This window comes from Panthera leo, chromosome A1 (assembly GCF_018350215.1).
Source record: "Panthera leo isolate Ple1 chromosome A1, P.leo_Ple1_pat1.1, whole genome shotgun sequence".
NCBI lineage: Eukaryota > Metazoa > Chordata > Mammalia > Carnivora > Felidae > Panthera > Panthera leo.
The window spans coordinates 114,711,527-114,732,267 of NC_056679.1; the positions used below are offsets into that span (position 1 = coordinate 114,711,527).

Consider the following 20,741-nt stretch of genomic DNA (forward strand, 5'->3'; position numbering starts at 1 on the left):
CCACTTAGAAGACTAGAATTTTAGAAACTGACAGTACCTGGTGTTTCCAAGAATGTGGAGGAACTAGAACCCTTAACAGTTGCTGGTAGGAATGGAAATTGGTACCATCCTTTTGGAAAACGGTATGACCATGTCTTATAAGTTTAAACATAAATTTTCCATATGACCCAGCATCCCACTTCTACATGTTTATGAGAGAAATGAAAATGTGTCCACACATGGGGCACCTGGGTGGCTCAGTTAGTTGAGCGTCCGACTGCAGCTCAGGTCATGATCTCACAGCTTGTGAGTTTGAGCCCAGAGTTGGGCTCTGTTGCTGACAGCCCCGAGCCTGGAACCTGCTTCGGATTCTGTGTCTCTCTCTCTCTCTGTCTCTCTCTCTCTCTCTCCCCCACGCTCATGCTTTCTCTCTGTCTGTCCATCTCATAAGTAAACACCAGGGGCACCTGGGTGGCTCTCTTGGTTAGGCGTCTGACTTCGGCTCAGGTCACAGTTTCACGGTTCATGGGTTTGAGCCCTGCGTCAGGCTCTTTGCTGATGGCTCTGAGCCTGGAGCCTTCTTTGGATTCTGTGTGCCCATCTCTCTCTGCCCCTCCCCACTTGTGCTCTGTGTCTCTCTCAAAAATAAACACATAAAATAAACATTTTTAAAAATGAGAAAAGAAAATATGTCCACACAAAAGATTGTACTTGGATGTTAATAGTAGTTTTATTCATAATAGCCCCAAATTGGAAATAATCCAACTGTTCACCAGCTGGTAAATGGGTAATAAAAATGTATATCCATACCACAGTATAGTATTCAGCCATGAAAGGAAATGAATTGCCACTACATGAACAATATGGATGAATCTCCAATCATGCTAAATGAAATAAATCCAACACAAATGACTATATACTGTATGCTTCCAGTTATATGAAATTCTAGAAAAAGCAAAAATGTTAGTATTAGGAAGTTGACCACTGGTGACCAGGGGTTAAGAAAAGGCTAATGACTTTAAGCAAAGGGCTCGAAGGAACTTTAGGAAGGAAGATGGAAATGTTCTATGTTATGATTGTGGTAGTGCTTATGCAGCTGTATACATTCATGAAAATTCATGGGAGTGCACACTAAATTGTTGGATTTTTTGTATGTAGATACAATAAATAACAGTAAATCAGTGAAGTCGATTTTTTTAAGTTAGATACTATCTTCTTTGGCTGAAGAAAAAAATGGCCTTTAGGATCTGAAACTCTGACTCACTAAGAGGGATACATCTTATGACCCTAGTAATATAAATAAAGTCGTTTCATTTCTGTTTCAGAGACAGAGGAGATGGGTGATGAAGAAGTTTTCTCCTGGTTGAAGTGTGCAAAGGGGCAGTCCCATGAACCAGAGAATCTCATGCCTACACAGATTATCCCTGGCACAGGTAAGGGAGTTCTTTTTTTTTTTTTTAAGTTTATTTCTTTTGAGAGAGAGAAAGAGTATGCAAGCAGGAGAGGGGCAGAGAGAGAGAGAATCCCAAGCAGGCTCTGCACTGCCAGTGCAGAGCCAACTTGGGGCTTGATCCTATGAACTGTGAGATCCTGACCTGAGTGGAAATCAAGAGTTAGATGCTTAAATGACTGAGCTGCCCAGGCACCCAAAGGAGTTCTTTTTTAAATTTGATGAAAGAGTGGCTCCTGGCTGACTCAGTCAGAGGAGCATGTGGCTGTCGATCTTGGTGTCATGAGTTCGAGCCTCACATTGGGTATTGAGATTACTTGAATAAAAAAACTTAAAAAATAAATAAGTAAATAAATAGGGGCACCTGGTTGGCTCACTCAGTTAAGTGTCTCACTCTTGGTTTAAGCTCAGGTCCTGATTTCTGGGGTTTGTGGGATCAAGCTGCGCATCCGGCTTTGCTCTGACAGCAGGAAGCTTGCTTGAGATTTTCTCTCTCCTTCTCTCTCTGTTCCTCTCCCACTTGCACACTCTATCTCAGAATAAATAAACCTTAAAAAATATTTTTAAGCAAAGAAAAAAAAATACGTAAATTTGGTGGAAAAAAAGTTTTTTATTTAGTTGAGGTTTAATTCATACATCATAAGATCTGGTAAAATGGTTTTATCTCAGCCTGATTTTTGTTAAGCTTCCCCAGATTTTTCTGAGTATTTGAATCTTCAGATATGTGTTAGATTCTATGCAGCCATTGCACACACTATGCCTCACCTTTCAGGTTAGAGAAGTTGGTTACTTTTCTACATAACATTTTACATTCCTGTGGTTGGCAGGACCAGAATAGAAAAAAGTCCCACATGCTTCCAGAAAGACCTTTGCTTTTAGGCTTGTAAAAATCCAGCTGAAGGTAAGCAAACCTTTTGAATCCATGAAGGCAGCCTATGAATGGTCATGTTTATGTCACTATTGAAATCATTATTTCAATGATTCCTCCAAAAAGTGTGTTTTCACCTTCCATACTTACAATAACACACATTGAAGATGGTCAATCTACTGCCTATATTCTCCTCCAGTGTGGCAGAGGGCACTCGTTGGATCCTTTATACCCCAGCGCTTCCAAGCAGAGGGGCTCCTTCAGGGCACTGGTAGGATGCTTGCTCCCTACTGATCTAAGCATTGGTTAAATGTTCACGTTAAGTTTACATTGGTCTGCTTTTTCCCCACTTCTCCTTTTTTTTTTTTTTTTAGATATAAGTTAAAGTATATAAATCTCACGTGTACAATTTAAAATGTTTACATGGTCGAGAAGCCTGGGTGGCTCAGTGGGTTGAGCGTCTGACTTCAGCTCAGGTCATGATCTCATGGTTCGTGAGTTCGGGCCCTGCATCAGGCTCTGTGCTGACAGCTCAGAGCCTAGAGCTTGCTTTGGATTCTGTGTTTCCCTCTCTCTCTGCCCCTCCCCCACTCACGCTCTGTCTCTTTCTGTCAAAAATAAAGAAAACTAATAAAAAAAAATTAAAATGTTTTACATGCTCTTGAACAGAAGGGAATCTACCCCCTAGAGTTTCTCCTGCAAGACACCTTAATATTTACTGTAACAGGGAGAGAGTGTAACTTGTTAAGAGTACACAGAACTTTAGGCTAGTTATACTTGGGTTAAAGTATTAGTACTTCCATTTACCAACTATATGTATTTGAGAAATGATGTTCTCTGAGTATCAGTTTCATCATCAAAAATTGAGAGTATGGGGTGCTTGGCTGGTTCATTTGGTGGAGTATGAGACTCTTGATTTTGGGGTTGTGCGTTCAAGTCCCACATTGGGTGTAGAAATTATTTAAAAACTAAAATCCTTAGGGGCACATGTCTAGCTCAGTTGGTAGCATATGGCACTCCTTATTTTTATTTTTTTAATGTTTATTTAAATGTTTATTTAATGTTTATTTAATGTTTAATGTTTATTTTTGAGAGATGGAGACAGAGCATGAGCAGGGAAGGGACAGAGAGAGAGGGAGACATAGAATCTAAAGCAGGCTCCAGGCTCTGAGCTGTCAGCACAGAGCCCAATGCAGGCTCGAACTCACAAATGGTGAGATCATGACCTGAAGTCTGACGCTGAATTGACAGAGCCACCCTGGTGCCCCTCACATGGACCTCTTAATCTCAGGTTTGTGAGTTCAAGCCCCATGTTGGGTGTGGAGCCTGCTTAAAAAATGAACTTAAAAAAATAGTCCTTTTTTTTTTTTTTAAGTTTGTTTATTTCGAGAGAAAATGGGAGAGGGGCAGAGAGAGAGAGAGAGAGAGAGAAAGAATCCCAAGCAGGCTCCACAGTCAGCACCAGAGCCAGACTCGGGGCTCCATCCCATAAACTGTGAGATTACAACCTGAGCCAAAATCAAGAGTCAGATGCTTAACCGACTGAGTCACATAGGTCCCCTAATAAATAATATCTTTAAAAAAATGTTGAGGGTAATAGCTGCCACCTCATTGAAATGTGGGTAAGGATTGAGGAAGATAATGTAAATGAGATCGCTAGCACAATATCTGGCACATAAAACATTCTGAGGCTTCTGTTGCTCTCTTTCTCCCAGCTCTTTACAATATTGGAGACATGGTACATGCTGCCCGGGGCAAGTGGGGAATAAAAGCAAACTGCCCTTGTATTAGTCGGCAAAACAAATCTGTGTTGAGACCTGCTGTCACCAATGGGATGTCACAGGTAAAGTGGTATGTGTGGGTATGAATGAGAGAAACTTCTCTTCTTAGTACCAGGAAATGCCCCATTTTCACCTGTGTTGTCCTAGGCTACTGTAGGATTCCTGAGGAATTAGGGGATGGAGAAGCCTATCTAGAGAGAACCCCCAAAAAGTTACTCAAGGGATTTTAATTCCCTCCAGCTGGTATGAGTTTCTCTTTATTTGTCTTTAAAACCAATTCAGGCTGGGTTGATAAGTAGCACAATGAGATTCTTTTCATCTTGTCAAGATTTATACCTCAGGGTCCTTGTATAGGTGAAGAGTATAGAAAAGGTTAACAGGAAGGCAGTCCAATATGTGTGCATGGTCCCTGTCCTTGTCATGTTAGGTACTGAGGACAGAAATATGAAGATTGGCCTGCTGAGCTGGGATCATTCTACTCTGAAAACAATCCCAAGCCTCCAGAGAGGCAGTGGTTTGCTCATTGCTCTATCAGAGGTGGAGGTCATTCCGGTTTGATGGTAACTGTTTTGAACAAGAGGCCGTTTTAAACACACACGCACGCGCGCGCACACACACACACACACACACACACACACACACAGCTAACTTGCTTATATTTGGAGTGCTTTCCAGGAACACTACTAATTCATGGTCTGTAGGAGGTACAGGAATTAAGGCTGAGGGATCTCAAGATATATTTTCAATAGAGTTGACATATTAGAGCAAATCATGTGGAAAATTCAGTAATAGAATAGTAAACATTTATGGAACATTGATGTATGCCAAACACTCTACTAAGCTCTTTGCATATACTATCTCATTTAATCCTCAGAACAGCTTTATGAGGTCACATTTTAATCATCGGTTTACCATTGCAGAAACTGAGCCTCAGGCATGCTAAATAAATATATTTTAATATTTTAAAATAAATTGTATTATTTATTTTTATGTTCACTGATCTTTTCACAGAACCAAGCATAGTTTCTGTCATGTTGTAGGACTCCTTAAATATGTGTTAAATTAATCAATGAATGAAATAGTTTATGAGACAGTTTCAGGTTGTTTTCCCAGACTTTTTTAGTGTCAGTAGCCCTTGCTATGTGTTTGTTTTTTTTTTTCCTACACAAGAACAGCACTCTAACCATGTTGGCCTTCTGTGCTTTAGCTCCCTAGCATAAACCCTAGTGCCTCTTCTGGAAATGAAACCACTTTCTCAGGCGGAGGAGGAACTGCAGCAGTAACAACATCAGAGACTGACCATGTTCCCAAAGCTGACAGCACTGACATCAGATCTGATGAGTCTCTGAAAGCAGATAGTTCGACTTCAAATAGCAATAGTGAGCTAAAAACCATCAGGCCCCCTTGCCCTGACACAGCCCCCCCCTCATCTGCCCTGCACTGGTTGGCGGATTTAGCAACTCAGAAGGCTAAAGAAGAAACAAAAGGTGAGATTCTCGAACACAAGCCTCTGCCCTGCCTTTGGGTGGAACCTGGACTTATTCCCGGATTCTTCAAACTCACACATGACCATCCACGTTTATGAAACATGATGCTTGCTTTTTCTGGGTAATCACATAAAATGAGGGAATTGCTTTCAATATTTTTGCAGAAGTGGAGCTTTTTTAAAAAAGACATATGCCTGGGTACCTGAGTGGCTCAGTTGGTAGAGCATCCGATTCTTGATCTCAGGGTGATGAGTTCAAGCCCCACATTGGGCGTGGAGTCTACTTTTAAGAAATAAAACATAAAACTTCAAAAGAAAAGGCACATGCCTGGGCTGTACCCCAGACCTCTTTAGTCAGAATTGATAGGAGATTTTTATTAACCTTCCAGTTGGTTCTGTTATGCAGCCAGGGTTGATTTTCCATGGGCCCAAGAGTTGCCTGGGGAATTATTATAAATAGAGATTCCTGGGCCCCACCAGAACTATTAAATGACATTCTCTTAGAGTACAAACAGGAATCTCCATTTTTAGTAAACACTCCAGGTGATTCCAGTACAAGTATTCTGAAGACCCCCTTGCAGAAACACTATGTTAGAAAGTGAGGGAGATGAAAGATGGATTGGAACAAAAGGAAATTTGAAATCCAGATCTGGTAAAGGAAGGAAGAAGTAGGAGAGCTTCTCCTTGGCCGTGATCCTGCTATAGTCATAACCTTGTCAAGGTTGGCCTGGACAAACTGTGTGTAGTTTGTGGACCAGGGCAGGGGAAAGTCCTCCTCCCCTCTTGGCTCATTTTTAGGAGTCATTTGCTTGCTGGGTATTACTTGTCATGCCTAATGCTATTTCTGGTTATGTCCTTACAGAAGCAGGGTCCCTGAGGTCGGTGCTCAGTAAAGAGTCTCATTCACCCTTTGGGCTGGACTCATTCAACTCCACTGCAAAGGTCTCTCCATTGACTCCAAAGCTTTTTAACAGTCTGTTACTGGGTCCCACTGCCTCCAACAACAAAACCGAAGGCTCTAGCCTTCGAGACCTCCTTCACTCCGGACCCGGAAAGCTTCCTCAAGCCCCCTTGGACACAGGCATACCCTTCCCCCCGGTCTTCTCTACATCCTCAGCAGTAAGTGTCCTTTCTACAACTCTAGCCTTTGCTGCTTTTCCAAGGAAGAGCCATCAGAGATCTGATAACTGGATTAGAGTATATATGGGTAACTTGTGTTATCTGTGTTGTCTGTCCAACTGACAAGTTACTTACATCGCGTTTGGGAAATGTTTGAGATCCGTTTAAATAGTGAACCTTGGGGCGCCTGGGTGGCTCAGTCGGTTAAGTGTCCAGCTTCAGCTCAGGTCACGATCTCATGGTCCGTGAGTTCAAGCCCCGCGTCAGGCTCTGGGCTGGTGGCTCAGAGCCTGGAGCCTGCTTCTGATTCTCTGTCTCCCCCTCTCTCTGCCCCTCCCCCGTTCATGCTGTGTCTCTCTCTGTCTCAAAAATAAATAAACGTTAAAGAAAATTGTTTAATAAATAAATAGTGAACCTTTTGTGCCATGTTAAGAAGTCAATAGGGGCACCTGAGTGTCTTGGTCGGTTAAGCGTCCGACTTCGGCTCAGGTCATGATCTCATGGTCCGTGAGTTCGAGCCCCACATCGGGCTCTGCTGACAGCTCAGAGCCTGGAGCCTGTTTCAGATTCTGTGTCTCCCTCTCTCTCTGCCCCTCCCCTGTTCATGCTCTGTCTCTCTCTGTCTCAAAAATAAATAAACGTTAAAAAAAAATTTTTTTTTTTTTAAAAGAAGTCAATAGAAATTGAGACATTGAAATTTTCAGTCAGCAGGAATCACTATTTTCTTGACAATAACAGGCATTATTATTTTTTTTAACCTAGACAGTACATTCATACTGCCTTTTCTTGGGTATCTGTAATAGACACCTAAACCTAACACATCTAAGACCATATGCCTGATCTTCTGCGTATAAGCCTCCTTCTCCTGTAGTTTCCTCTCTTGGTCATGAGCATCTGCATTCTTCCAGTTGCTTGGCCAAAAATCTTGGAGTCATTTGGGACTCCCCTCTCTCACATTTCCTATCTAATCTGCCAGCACATCCTTTTAGTCTGATCTTTAAAATGTATGCAGGGGCACCTCAGTGGCTCAGCCATTTGAGTGTCCAGCTCTCAATATCAGCTCAGGTCGTGATCCCAGGGTCATGGAATCGAGCCCTGTATCAGGCTCTGTGCTGAGCATGGAACCTGCTTAAGATTTTCTCTCTTTCCTTTTGCCCCTCTCGCTCTCTCTCTCTGTCTCTCTCAAATAAAAAATAACATGTATTCAGAGTCCACCCATTTCTCATTAGCTCCACCACTTCCTCTCTGGTCTGAGCCAACATCCTCTCTTGCCTGCATGTTTGCAGTAAACTTCTTACAGGTCTCCTTTATTTCTTCCCTTTTCCACTCTATAGTCTATTGTCAACACAGCAGCTTGAGTGGTTCTTTTTAAATATGAGTGGTTTCATTGACATGATTTTTGTTAGCTCTGCTGAAAATCCTTCAAGGGCTTCCTATTTCTCTGATAATATAAACAGAATCCTTTCAGTGGACAATAATGCTCTAGCTTTATCTGTGCAAGACTTCTTCCTTGCACTTATCTGACTTCACCCACCACTTTCCTTGTTCACTCTGCTCTGACCACACCCACCTTCTTACTGACCGTGACCAGGCAAGAATCCCTCTTCAGAGCCTTTGCGCTTACCCTTTTCTTCCACTTGGAACTCTCTTTGCCATGTAACCATATGCTTGCTTCATCATTAATTTCATCTCCTCCCTTCTGAAATGTCACGTCCTGTAAGCCTTCTTAAACCACCCTTTGTAAAATCCATCACAGCTCCATCCTCCATATCTGTTTTCTCTGCACTTACTATTTTTTCCATAGCATTCATTACCATGATTGATTTGTTGTCTGTCTTCCCTTTCCTTAAAAGATTTTTGACTGTTTTATTCACTGCTGTATCACTAGTGCCACAGTGTTTGATACATAGTAGGTATTCGGTAAGCATTTACTGAATGAATGAATTCACAAGATAAAAATTTAAATGATGTAGTGAAAAGTCTCCTTCCCATCATCATCTCCCAGCCACCTGTTTTCTTTTCTGCAGGTCAGTCATTGTATGGTTTTTTTCCTCCTTTTTTTACTCAGATGCTCTACACCTTGCTTTTCTGTTTTCACTGTGTATTGTCTTAGAGATCATTTCAAGCAAGTACATAAATATATTTCTCATTCTATTTTATAATTAGTGGCTAAAATTCAGTGAGCTGTGGATGGTTGAGCCATGTACAATGTGGGTTATTTGTTTCTTTTGCATTAGTGACTTGAAAAAATTACTTTTGGCTCTCTTTTATATGTACTTGCTCTGACCTTCAGTTCTCCTTTTTCTTTTTTGATTTTCCCAGGAAGTTCTATGATTACATGTACTTTGTACAGATAATAATTAGTGATACTTCAGACTTAGGAATACTTCAGGCTTTTTATAAAAGCCCTCTCAGTTCTGTGACATTAGGTATGTCACTTTGATTTTTGAGCCTGGTGATTTCATCACCTGGAACGTGTGAGAGATTCTCAGTGGGGTGATAAGCAAGGGAAGAATTGAACATTAGGAGACTACTTTCAGAATATTTAGTTCCTTTTGAATACTTTCATTTACCACTTTTTTGGGGTATACTCCCTGGTTAAAAAACAAACAAACAAACAAAAAACCACTGCCTTGGCACCTGGGTGGCTCCGTTGTTAAGTGTCCAACTTTGACCCAGGTCATGATCTCACAATTCGTGAGTTCAAGCCCCGCGTCGGGCTCTGTGCTGACAGCTCAGAGCCTGGAGCCTGCTTTGGATTCTGTGTCTCCGTCTCTCTCTACCCCTGCCCCGCTTGCACTCTGACCCCCTCTCTCTCTCAAAAATAAAAATAAACATTAAAAGAAATAAAAAACACTGCCTTGGGGCGCCTGGGTGGCTCAGTGGGTTAAGCGTCCGACTTCAGCTCAGGTCACGATCTCGCGGTCCGCGAGTTCGAGCCCCGCGTCGGGCTCTGAGCTGATGGCTCAGAGCCTGGAGCCTGCTTCCGATTCTGTGTCTCCCTCTCTCTGCCCCTCCCCCGTTCATGCTGTCTCTCTCTCTGTCTCAAAAATAAATAAACGTTAAAAAAAATTTTTTTTTAATTAAAATAAAAAACACTGCCTTGATAAGTCACTTTATTACTTAGTTGAAGTATCCTTGGGCATGCTAGCCAGAAAAAAATTTATAAGCCTCAAAGTAAATAATCTTTTTCACTCAGTTAAAGCATTTTGTGATCCTTGTGGTCCACATGCAAATCCTTAATACAAGGCTGGATGGTAAAGACATTTCTTAGGTCTCTAGGCTCTTGAGGCAGATGGGATCTTTGCATACTTTTCTTGCATAAATGTAAAGCACAGTATAAAAGATGGAAATTTAAGATACTGACTTCATAAACCCCCATTCAATTACAAAAAGTATCTCAGAAAAAAAAAAAAAAGTATCTCAGAAACGTTTGTGAAACTTAATCAGGTAAGTCAGAACTCCTTCTTGTGAGTACAGTTGTGAGACAGTTTTTTGAATGCTCTTCTCATGGTGCCTCATTCATACTTACCTGATAGAATTGTATCTGGCAGGGAGTGAAGAACAAGGCCAGCCTACCCAACTTCCTTGACCACATCATTGCCTCAGTGGTAGAAAATAAGAAAACCTCAGATGCTGCAAAGCGGGCCTGTAACTTGACTGATACCCAAAAGGAAGTGAAGGAGATGGTGATGGGGTTGAATGTGCTGGACCCCCATACATCTCACTCCTGGCTCTGTGATGGCCGACTTCTGTGTCTTCATGACCCCAGCAACAAAAACAATTGGAAGATCTTCCGGGAATGTTGGAAGCAAGGCCAGGTAAGTAAGGATAAGTAGCTACCAGGACCAGCTGGCTGCTTGCCCACCACAACTACAACAATAGTTTCAATTCTCTCTGGGAGATTTTTTGACAGAGAGATTGAGACATAGTAAGTTCACCGAAAACTTCCTTGCTACTTCGATTTTACTTGGATTTTAAAAAATCAGAAGATTCCTAAAAATATATTGTGGTTCCTTCTATTTCTAAGCTTTATAGGTCTGTGGTCTGAAAAGGGTAGTTGAAATTTCTGGGAAGTGGTGATCTGGCATTAATGACACTTTTAGAGGAAAATCCTTAAGTGTGATAGGGGTAAGGTGAAGGTGGGTAGAAATGGGTAGTACAAAAAAAAAAAAAAAAAAAAAGAAATGGGTAGTACTTTTCTAGGTAAATGTTCCAAGGCTGCACAAATTTGGATGATAGTGTGATAACACTTCCTAATTTTTATACTTTAGCAGGTGCTTGAAAAATGGGGAGGTTATGGAATTGTCTGGATAGTTCTTCATTCTCACTGTGAGGAAGTATTCTCAAAGTTGCATTAGTCAGCTTTTTGTCCTCTCACCTCAAAATAGTGGTAGATACCAGAGCAACAGAAGTAATTTCTGTAGCATGCCTCCCAGCATGAAACTCAAAAATTATAATGGAGAAGTGGTTTCCATTTCCTGCACCTGACATGTTGAAACCTATAGATTCTGAAGCTGGGACAGAACAGTAAATCATCATGAAGAAGAGGTTGTCCTCAGGAAACCTATCCTGTCCTTGAGCTCTGAGCTAAAAAGTATTTCCTAAATCGTTCTGATTGGCATATTTTGTTTCCGCAGCCAGTGTTGGTTTCAGGGGTACATAAAAAGCTCAAGTCTGAACTCTGGAAGCCAGAAGCCTTTAGCCAGGAATTTGGAGACCAAGATGTGGACTTAGTGAACTGCAGGAACTGTGCTATAATTTCCGATGTGAAAGTTCGGGATTTCTGGGATGGCTTTGAGATCATATGCAGTAAGTAGTTTTGATGAAGGCAGACTGGAAAGGAAGTCCAGCTCTGCCCTTGGACACAAATCATACCCCCTTGGCGGGGGGACAGTCTGTCTTGGTGCCAACCAAGCTAGCTCTCCTGGCAATCATTGGCTCCCAGAGCACACCTGGGCTTAAGCACCTTCTCCCATGGGTTGTGTGGAGCACTTTCACTCTTGAGGCTGGAATTCTTGTGAGATGGAAAAATATAGCATGTGTTAAATAAAGCAGTGGGCGAGGAAAACAAAGCTCACCTAGTCCATTAGGACGGGTTATAAGTGTGAAAATAAGTTAGTCTCCTAAAACTTGCAGTCTTTGGAAAACCAGGCAGCAGCCAAACAAGCAGATTGTGGGAGTGCTGTCTGTCTTTCAGAGCGATTAAGATCAGAAGATGGGCAGCCTATGGTGCTTAAACTCAAGGACTGGCCTCCTGGGGAAGATTTTCGAGACATGATGCCCACAAGGTTAGTGAACTACAGTAGGTCATCTTGAGACCCTGTGCCTTGCTGAAGCATCACAAAGTAATGATAGAAAAGTGGACTTTGCCTCTTTGCTTTTTTCCCTCTTAACAAGCTAAGTCATCTTTCCTGATCTTCTGTAGGTTTGAAGATCTGATGGAGAATCTTCCTCTGCCAGAGTACACCAAACGAGATGGCAGGCTCAATCTGGCTTCTAGGCTACCCAGCTACTTCGTAAGACCCGATCTGGGCCCCAAGATGTACAATGCCTATGGTATGAAGAAGCTAAAGCCGTAATTGCCCTTTTGGGATACTACTGTTCCCCATTTCACCTATAGAGGGAGATATTTAGTCAGGGTCCTGTGTAGAGCTAATAGAGCACAAAGTGACAGGTGCTAAAGAATTTAACAGTAGCCATAATGGTTTGAGGTTTGTTTGTTTGTTAAGATTTTTTTTATTTTTAAGTAATCTTTATACCCATTATGGGGCTTGAACTTACAACCCTGAGATCAAGAGTCACATGCTCTACCAACTGAGCCAGGCACAGGCCCCAGGGTGGATTTAAATGCTATGGCTTTTGTCATACTGATTTGTATCACATCTATACTTTGTATATCTACAATAATTAGAAAGTTTCCTCTCAAACATTCTGTGCAAGAAGACATGATTCTTAGTTTTTAAGAGCCTTGATAAAATAACAGTGAAGAAGACAGAGTTCCATACCACCCAGCAAGCTCTTTGTGAAGTCACAATAAGGCCGTAAATCACTGTGAAAGCCAATTCTCATTTGTATGTCAGTAATGCACATATCTGTTTTTCTTTTAAAGGAAAGATTGTTGGGGTGCCTGGGTGACTCAGTCAGTTTAGCATCCAACTTCAGCTCACATCATGATCTCACAGTTCATGAGTTCAAGCCCTGCATTAGGCTCGCTGCTTTCACTGCAGAGCCTGCTTCAAATCCTCTGTTCTGCCCCTCTCCTGCTCATTCTATCTCAGAAAGAAACATTAAAAAAAAAAAAAAAAAAAAAATAGAGTGTTGTAGGGAGTGGAATTGGTTCAGTGAATGGCCAAAACTATAGTGTCAACCGAACTAGAAATCAATCTTAAAACACTAGAAAAGAGAGGAGAGTGATTTTTTTTAATAAACAGATATACTTCACTCTCCCTGTTACCCATTTAAGAACATCTTAGAGTATGTTCTCACTTGTAGAGTTGGTATGGATTTTTCACAATATTGCCCTCTCACCCTGCATATCCTCCTTTTCCCTCAGGCTTAATAACCGCAGAAGATAGAAGAGTTGGCACAACAAACCTTCATTTAGATGTATCTGATGCAGTCAATGTGATGGTGTATGTTGGGATCCCCATCGGGGAGGGTGCTCATGATGAAGGTACTATTTCTATATACCCACTACTTCAGGATGGTGAGGCTCAACATCAGGAGTAGAATCGGGTGTCTTTCTCCTCAGGGCCTATGCATAGTAGGTGCCCAGTAGATGTTGCTAAGTGAAAGGAGGTTTTAGGAAAGAAGAGTGGTACTTGTGTATCTCTGACCACAGTCATTCTCTTTCTGGGAATGCTCCCTTTTCCACTGAGTATAGAGCATCAGAAATAGGAGCAAAGAAGGAAGGGTAGTCTGGCTCACTTGCCATCAGCCAGATCAGTTTATCAGATGATAAAGCCAGCTTATTTGCGCAGAACGAAAGCATCAAAGTGATATTTTGCTGCATTTTTACTCCCTGCCATCTCAGTATAAAATTAATATGTGTTAATTATGGACATTTTAGAAAATGTACAAAATGTTAAAGAAATACGTAATTCAAAATCTCACAGTTCAGGGATTATTGGTGTCATTATTTTGGATATTTGCTGCCACACATTTGCTTTTAATGCGATACACCTGCAGATCCTTCCGTTAGTTGTCCTTTAGAGGATCATAATAGACAAGCATTAGAAGTCTACCCTCTTAACTTGCCAGAGAAGCTTTATGTTTCATGGCCTTATATCCGTAGAACCCTAGAGTTTATAAAGAGGTCTTGAAAAAGTACATGGAGTCTGTCTACTTACAGCAGGAAATAACCTGCATGTTGAACATAAGATGTGGCTAAACAGTTTGAGCAAGAAATATGTTTTAAAAGACTACTCTCCCTCCAAAAAAATGCAGAGTCTCTATTAAGGAAGATTTAGGGTTGCTCTTACTGTGTGTAGAAAGCTTAGGCAAATATGAGTTTTGATTCTTTGATTCTACCTTACATTGCTTCAGAGAGATGGAGAATAGTAGAGACTAAGCTTGTTTGAATTGAACATTTTGCTTTACTCAGAAGAAGTGAAATGACTGGAAAAGTAATTTTGCTCTTTTCAGAGGTACTCAAGACAATTGATGAGGGAGATGCTGATGAGGTGACAAAGCAGAGGATTCATGATGGAAAGGAGAAGCCTGGTGCTTTGTGGCACATCTATGCAGCCAAGGATGCAGAAAAGATCCGGGAATTGCTACGAAAGGTATGCCCCCAAGTAGGCTATCCACTCACGGATGAAGGGTCTGGGGGTGATGAGACCACCTGTTTAGGTTTCTCATGTGGGGTTTCTTGGCTTTTAAGACCTGTACTTTTGGGACGGCTGGGAGGCTCAGTTAAGTGTCTGACTTTGGCTCACGGTTTGTGAGTTCGAGTCCTGTGTCTGGCTCTGTGCTGACAGCTTGGAGCCTGGAGCCTGCTTCGGATTCTGTGTCTCCCTCTCTCTCTGCCTCCCCTGCTCATTCTCTGTCTCTCTCTGTCTCTCAAAAATAAATAAATGTTAAAAAAAAAAAAAAAATTAAAGACAGGTACTTTTTGTCCAAATGCCCTGAAGGCCTGAATCCACACCTGGAGGGTGTTGAATAGAATAAAGCAGAAGACTTTGGCCCCACTAGGGACATTGCTGCAGGAAGTTGGGTTTATGCTATAATTTTTACGCATTGATTTTTCCATCTTTGGGTTTGGTTATGGCTTCAGGTTGGAGAAGAGCAAGGCCAAGAGAATCCCCCTGATCATGACCCAATCCATGACCAAAGTTGGTACCTGGACCAGACCCTCCGTAAGCGACTCTATGAGGAGTATGGTGTGCAAGGCTGGGCCATCGTTCAGTTCCTGGGAGATGCTGTCTTCATACCTGCTGGAGCCCCACACCAGGTGGGTTCCACTGGATTCCATCGGCTTCCTTATTTCTGAGTTTCCTACTAATCTGGCAATAGATACATATAAATGGCTGCATTAGGCTGACTGTTCTTAAACTGCAACTTCTTTTTTGCTCTTTAAGTTTCTTCAGTGTAATTCTCAATGCACGTTTGAAAATTTTTAAATAAGGGAGAAAGTTAAAGTCCCAACTCGGCTACCTGTGCCATGCCCCTTTTCCATCCCCTCACCCGGCTTTCTCCAGAAGTAGCTTGTGGTTAACAGTTTGGTGTATATTTTTCCAGATCCTCTTCTGTGAGAATACTAACATTTTCATTTATAAATATATACTTGGAATTTTTCTGCTTTTGTTTTTATGACAATGGAATATCATAAGCATTTCTCAAGTTTGGGGGGTTTTGTCTTCTTTTTAAAACTATATCATGGATATTTTCCATATATTGCTGAACATCTCAGGGCTCTTTTCCCTCTGAACTTTTCCTCTCCCAGGTGCACAATCTATACAGTTGCATAAAAGTAGCAGAAGACTTTGTATCTCCAGAACATGTAAAGCACTGTTTCCGCCTGACGCAGGAATTCAGGCATCTCTCTAACACTCATACAAACCATGAGGATAAACTGCAGGTAAATAACTCCTCCTTCACCCCCACTCTCTCTCCTTATCTCCTGCTTGCCTACATACATAGGATGAGCATTCTGCTTTCTGAGGGTATTCTATGGGAGGTATTACTGGAGAGATGATCCTCTTCCACAGAGTATTTAATGAGTCCTCTTCCGATTTGCTTTTAGAGGATACACATCTATTAACCTAGTCATTTCTGCTATCATCTTCTATTTCTCTGCCCCTGGGAGATAAAGTATTTCAGTGGTAATAACTGACTAGACTGACTTTTCCCAGTTAGATGGCGAAAGCACTGTGGCAGAGTGTTCCAAGCATGTTTCCAAGAAGGGCATTTCCCCAGAGCTGCTTCTCACAGCATGTTTCTGTGCAGGCTCCATTCCTTAATGCCCTGCTAGGTACTGCAATCCATATCCCTAAGAATTGTTGGGTGCTTTAGTAGCATTAAAAAAAAGAAGAAGAAGAAGGAAGCAAGATTTCCCAGGCAGGACTTCAGCAATCTGAATATAGTCTCCCAGCCTCCCGCAGGTAGATTCAGACATTTTCAACCCTGAGTCTCCTCATTTTTGCTGTTCCTTTTTAAAAATTAAGAACATTTCAGGCTGCCTGGGTGGCTCAGTCGGTTAAGCATCTAACTCTTGATTTTGACTCAGGTCTTGATCTGTGGGTTTGTATTCCGAGCCCTGCCTCCAGCTCTATGCTGACAGCGCAGAGCCTACTTTGGATTCGGTCTCCCTCTCTCTCTGCCCCTCCTGCTTACACTCACTCTCTCTCTCTCTCTCAAAAATAAATAAACTTAAAAAATTTTTTTGAATGTTTCAACCTTAAAGTTCTTATTACAAAGTACAATCACATTGATAGATAACATTGATATTATAGATATAATGCAAATATGCAGACATATGTATTTTCAGATCTCAGCTCCATTAGGTCTCTACTTATAATATGTCACCTCCAACACTCTCAATCCTCTGTCACTGCTCTATTTTTGTCTGTAGTATTTTTTATTGTCTAACATACTATGTATTTTTTCTGTTTGTTTGTATCCCTACTAGAATATAAGCTATTTAAGCTCCATGAAGGCAGGAATTTTACTCCTTTATTCACTGCTTTTCCCTAGCATGATATCTGATACATACTAGGTACTCAGTAAAAATATTTGTTGAATTAGGGGTGCCTGGGTGGCTCAGTCGGTTAGGCATCCGACTTGGGCTCAGGCCATATTCTCACAGTTTGTGAGTTTGAGCCCCATGTCGGGCTCTGTGCTGACAGCTCGGAGCCTGGAGCCTGCTTCAGATTCTGTGTCTCCCTCTCTCTCCCTGTCCCTCCCCTGCTCACACTCTGTCTCTCAATAATAAATAAACATTAAAAAAATTAAATAAAAAAAATATTTGTTTAATTAATACAAAAATTATTTTTTTTTAACGTTTATTCATTTTTTGAGAGTCAGAGAGAGAGGTTAACACAGAATCTTAAAGAAGGCTCCAGCCTCTGAGCTGTCAGCACAGACCCCGAGGCAGGGCCTGAACCCACAAACCGTGAGATCATGACCTGAGCCGAAGTCGGAGGCCTAACTGATTGAACCACCTAGGCGCCCCAATACAAAAGTTTTTAAATAAAAAATAGCAAAAGGGAGCTTATGTGCCCATCCTTCACCTTAAGAAATAAAGCATCCTATACATACTTATTATACAACATACACATATAGAACAACTACATTATTGAAGCTTCCATATACCCTTCCCCATTCTGTCTCTTTATTTCCCTCCCCAGAAATAATCACTATCTTGGTTTAAAACTGTCTTTAGCCTGTTCACTTAATTTTAGTAACTCTAACTATTCCTTCCTGCTTCACGTGTAATATGTGTTCTTCTTAGACAAAATAGAAAATATTTTTTCTCAGTTTCTCATCTGTAAAAATGGGGATGATAATAACAGAACAGACCTCAGGGGCACCTGGGTGGCTCAGTTGGTTGAGCGTCCGACTTTGGCTCGGGTCATGATCTCATGGTTCATGAGCTCGAGCCCTACGTCGGGCTCTGTGCTGACAGCTCGGAGCCTGGAGCCTGCTTCACATTCTATGTCTCCCTCTCTCTCTGCCCCATCCCCACTCATGCTCTGTCTCTCTCTGTCTTAAAAATAAATAAAACATTAAAAAAAATTTTTTTTTTAAAGAATAGACCTAATAAGACTGTGGTAAGGATTAAGTGAAAGTCCACATAAAAAGCTTAGCAATAGGGCACCTGGGTGACTCAGTCAGTTAAGCGTCGGACTTCAGCTCAGGTCATGATCATGTGGTCCATGAGTTCAAGCCCCACGTCAGGCTCTGTGCTGACAACTCAGAGCCTGGAGCCTGCTTCGGATTCTGTGTGTCCCTATCTCTGCTCCTCTCCCACTCACACTCTGTCTCTCTCTGAAAAATAAACAAACATTTTAAAAAATTAAGCAACAAAAACAAAAAACTTAGCAATAGTGTGCCCAGCATGTACTAAGTACATAGATGATGGTGATTATATAGCCTTTCAAATGATTTCATCATTCTTTTTTGAATATAGACCTTCTATCATCTGTGATTTGTAAATCATCTATGGGATTGATTTGGGAAGTATGCAGTCCTCGTTGAAGGATTTCCTCACTCACTAGTAGGCTTTATAGGTTGTTTAAAATATATATCTTCATTTGAGAATATAATATGAGGCCACCATGAACTGACTGTGCCGATTGCTCTCTCCAGGTGAAGAACATCATTTATCACGCAGTGAAAGATGCTGTCGGCACCCTCAAGGCTCATGAATCCAAACTGGCAAGATCTTAGGCATGGAGAAATTGTTAACTCCCCTGTGAAGCAGGTCTTTCACTCACAACACATACAGGGAACGGCAGGGTTCTCTGCTGGAGCAGAGGCCCTTCACTGGGAGCCTGTGTGGTCAGTATTACAAACTCTCCAGCCACTCTTTTCTACGCTGCCTCAACACTGAAGGTTGACCCAGGAAAGTCACACTGTTCACACACACAGTTTCAGACTCCAAGCCAAGGGTGCCACATACTCATCCTGTGGTCTTTGGGACTCTGAATTGCCTGAACATTGCTGGGCTTTCCTGCACATTCTCGTGACTTGAGATTCATGGAAACCGGGAATGTGGGCACACCTTTCTTTTCTTTGTTCTCTCGTGCCTAGTTAAGTGGGAATGTGTTTGGAGGTAGGGGGAATCACATAACTGGTACAAGTAGGGGCTAATTGCTTAAACACACCTGGTGGAAGCCTGACAGTGTCTCTGCACGTGACCTCTGACACAGACCATCCCAGGAGACGGGGTGAAGCCATTCCCCACAATCTCTCTCGTGAACACTGGAGTCTTGCAGGACCCAGGGAGAACCCACTGCTTTTCCCAGGAGGCTCCAGGATTAGGAAACGTGTGTATTTAGTGAAAAATAGGTTTGTAGTGAAATAGTTACTATTTCATGAAAGTAGATATTTTTAGAATTTTTGAAATACCACAGTTGTTTTCCTGGATTATGAGGAAAGGCACATTACATTTAGTCTTCCTTTCGATAAAAATCTTTGAAGAATTATGATTTTTAGAAATCACCTGCCCATTATAGCACAAAATCAGCCAAAGCAGAATTGAAAAGAATTGGCTTTTTAGGATTCTTTTAGTTTCTTCCCTTCCCATCTCAGTCCTATCTTGAGGGAACAGCCATCTGAGAAAGAACTTTGTCATGTCTGAGCTGTGGTGTGTTTTACCGATACACACACTGGTGTCGCAGGAACCATTTTCACATATTACCAGCGTTCCCTTGGGACTCCTCTTAAATTTCCGAATGCAAAGGAAAGTTTGATTTCCTACATGAGTCTGTTTGGTTTTTTGGGTTTTTTGTCCAAAAATGTTTTCAGCAAAACTTTCCAACTCTGTGGAGTTTTATTAAGAATTTATTTGAAAACGATGGAATTCATTAGCCCATAGATACATTGGAAAATGTATCTATCTTCTTTCCAGCTGTACTGTAGTGCCCTGCAGGCTTGTTTATATGTTCACAATTACCTTTTTTTTTTTTAATAAAAGTCATTTACTGTAGAATACTTTTAATTTCACTTTCTGTATTTTAATTTTGTTGAAGGGCTGATTGGGATTTCCATGTTCTTATTAAAAATCTAACAAATCTGTTTGGAGTGGACTAAATTCTTCTGTGCCGGCCATTCTAAAAAGCAAAGGCAGGTTGAGGGCGGGGTTGGAGGTGGCGAATGGTTCATTTTCTGACCTTCATTACATTGCTGCATCCGATTACCCTTTACTTCCTGAATTTGTGCCCATTTGAGAGAGGAAAGTGCCAGGTCATTGTGGTTTGTGGGTTTGTGGGGTGAAGGGAAAAGAGTGGCAGAAAAGATGGGTTTTCCATTGTTGATGCTATGTGAATGGAGTGGGAAAGATGAGGTCTTTAACCTTCCTAGAGCAGCTGGTAAGCGCAGTGGGGGACAGCCTGAGCAAGGTTTTGTGTGATCAGTGATGAGGTTCCTCAAAGCAGGAGGCCCAGCTGCCCACATATGAAACATGTGGCCCTAGGTCCACCTCAGTTGGTGGGAAAAGACCCAAATGGATTTTTTGTTTATAAATCAGCAATTAAAGTAGCTTGAGGAGTAAGGACAGACTACATTCCAATTAGAAAAGGCCTTTTGAAGAGGAAGTTGTAAAGAATAGCAAGAGGGGTCATTGGAGGCTGCTTCTCCAGACTCTGTTGGAAAACATCTTCCAAAGTGTTTGAGCCTGGAAATACAATTATCAGGGTGGAAATAGACCATTGTGTGGTTCAAGGATACTGAGTTTGAATAGGACCATAACTGAAATACAGAGCTCTGAACGTGTCCTTTCAGGCTGGATGGGCACGGGTCGAGGCTGTGGTCACCAGAAGACTCACACCTCCACTTAAAGAATGCAGAAGCTTTGAAATGGGACAGGAAAGGAAAGCAATGGGGAGAAAGGGG

General features: G+C 41.7%; 1 protein-coding gene across 1 annotated transcript in view; it reads left to right on the forward strand.

The window, feature by feature from the left end:
* Nucleotides 1–19,925, forward strand: part of KDM3B (lysine demethylase 3B) — a 69,285-nt gene extending 49,360 nt beyond the window's left edge. Inside the window, 13 exon segments of the mRNA XM_042936247.1 lie at nucleotides 1,305–1,412; nucleotides 4,013–4,140; nucleotides 5,286–5,565; nucleotides 6,427–6,683; nucleotides 10,238–10,504; nucleotides 11,324–11,495; nucleotides 11,884–11,974; nucleotides 12,112–12,242; nucleotides 13,240–13,359; nucleotides 14,331–14,470; nucleotides 14,962–15,138; nucleotides 15,631–15,765; nucleotides 18,495–19,925. Of these exon segments, the coding sequence (XP_042792181.1) occupies nucleotides 1,305–1,412; nucleotides 4,013–4,140; nucleotides 5,286–5,565; nucleotides 6,427–6,683; nucleotides 10,238–10,504; nucleotides 11,324–11,495; nucleotides 11,884–11,974; nucleotides 12,112–12,242; nucleotides 13,240–13,359; nucleotides 14,331–14,470; nucleotides 14,962–15,138; nucleotides 15,631–15,765; nucleotides 18,495–18,575 (2,087 nt within the window). The 3' untranslated portion in view covers nucleotides 18,576–19,925.
* Nucleotides 19,926–20,741: the final 816 nt, after the last annotated feature.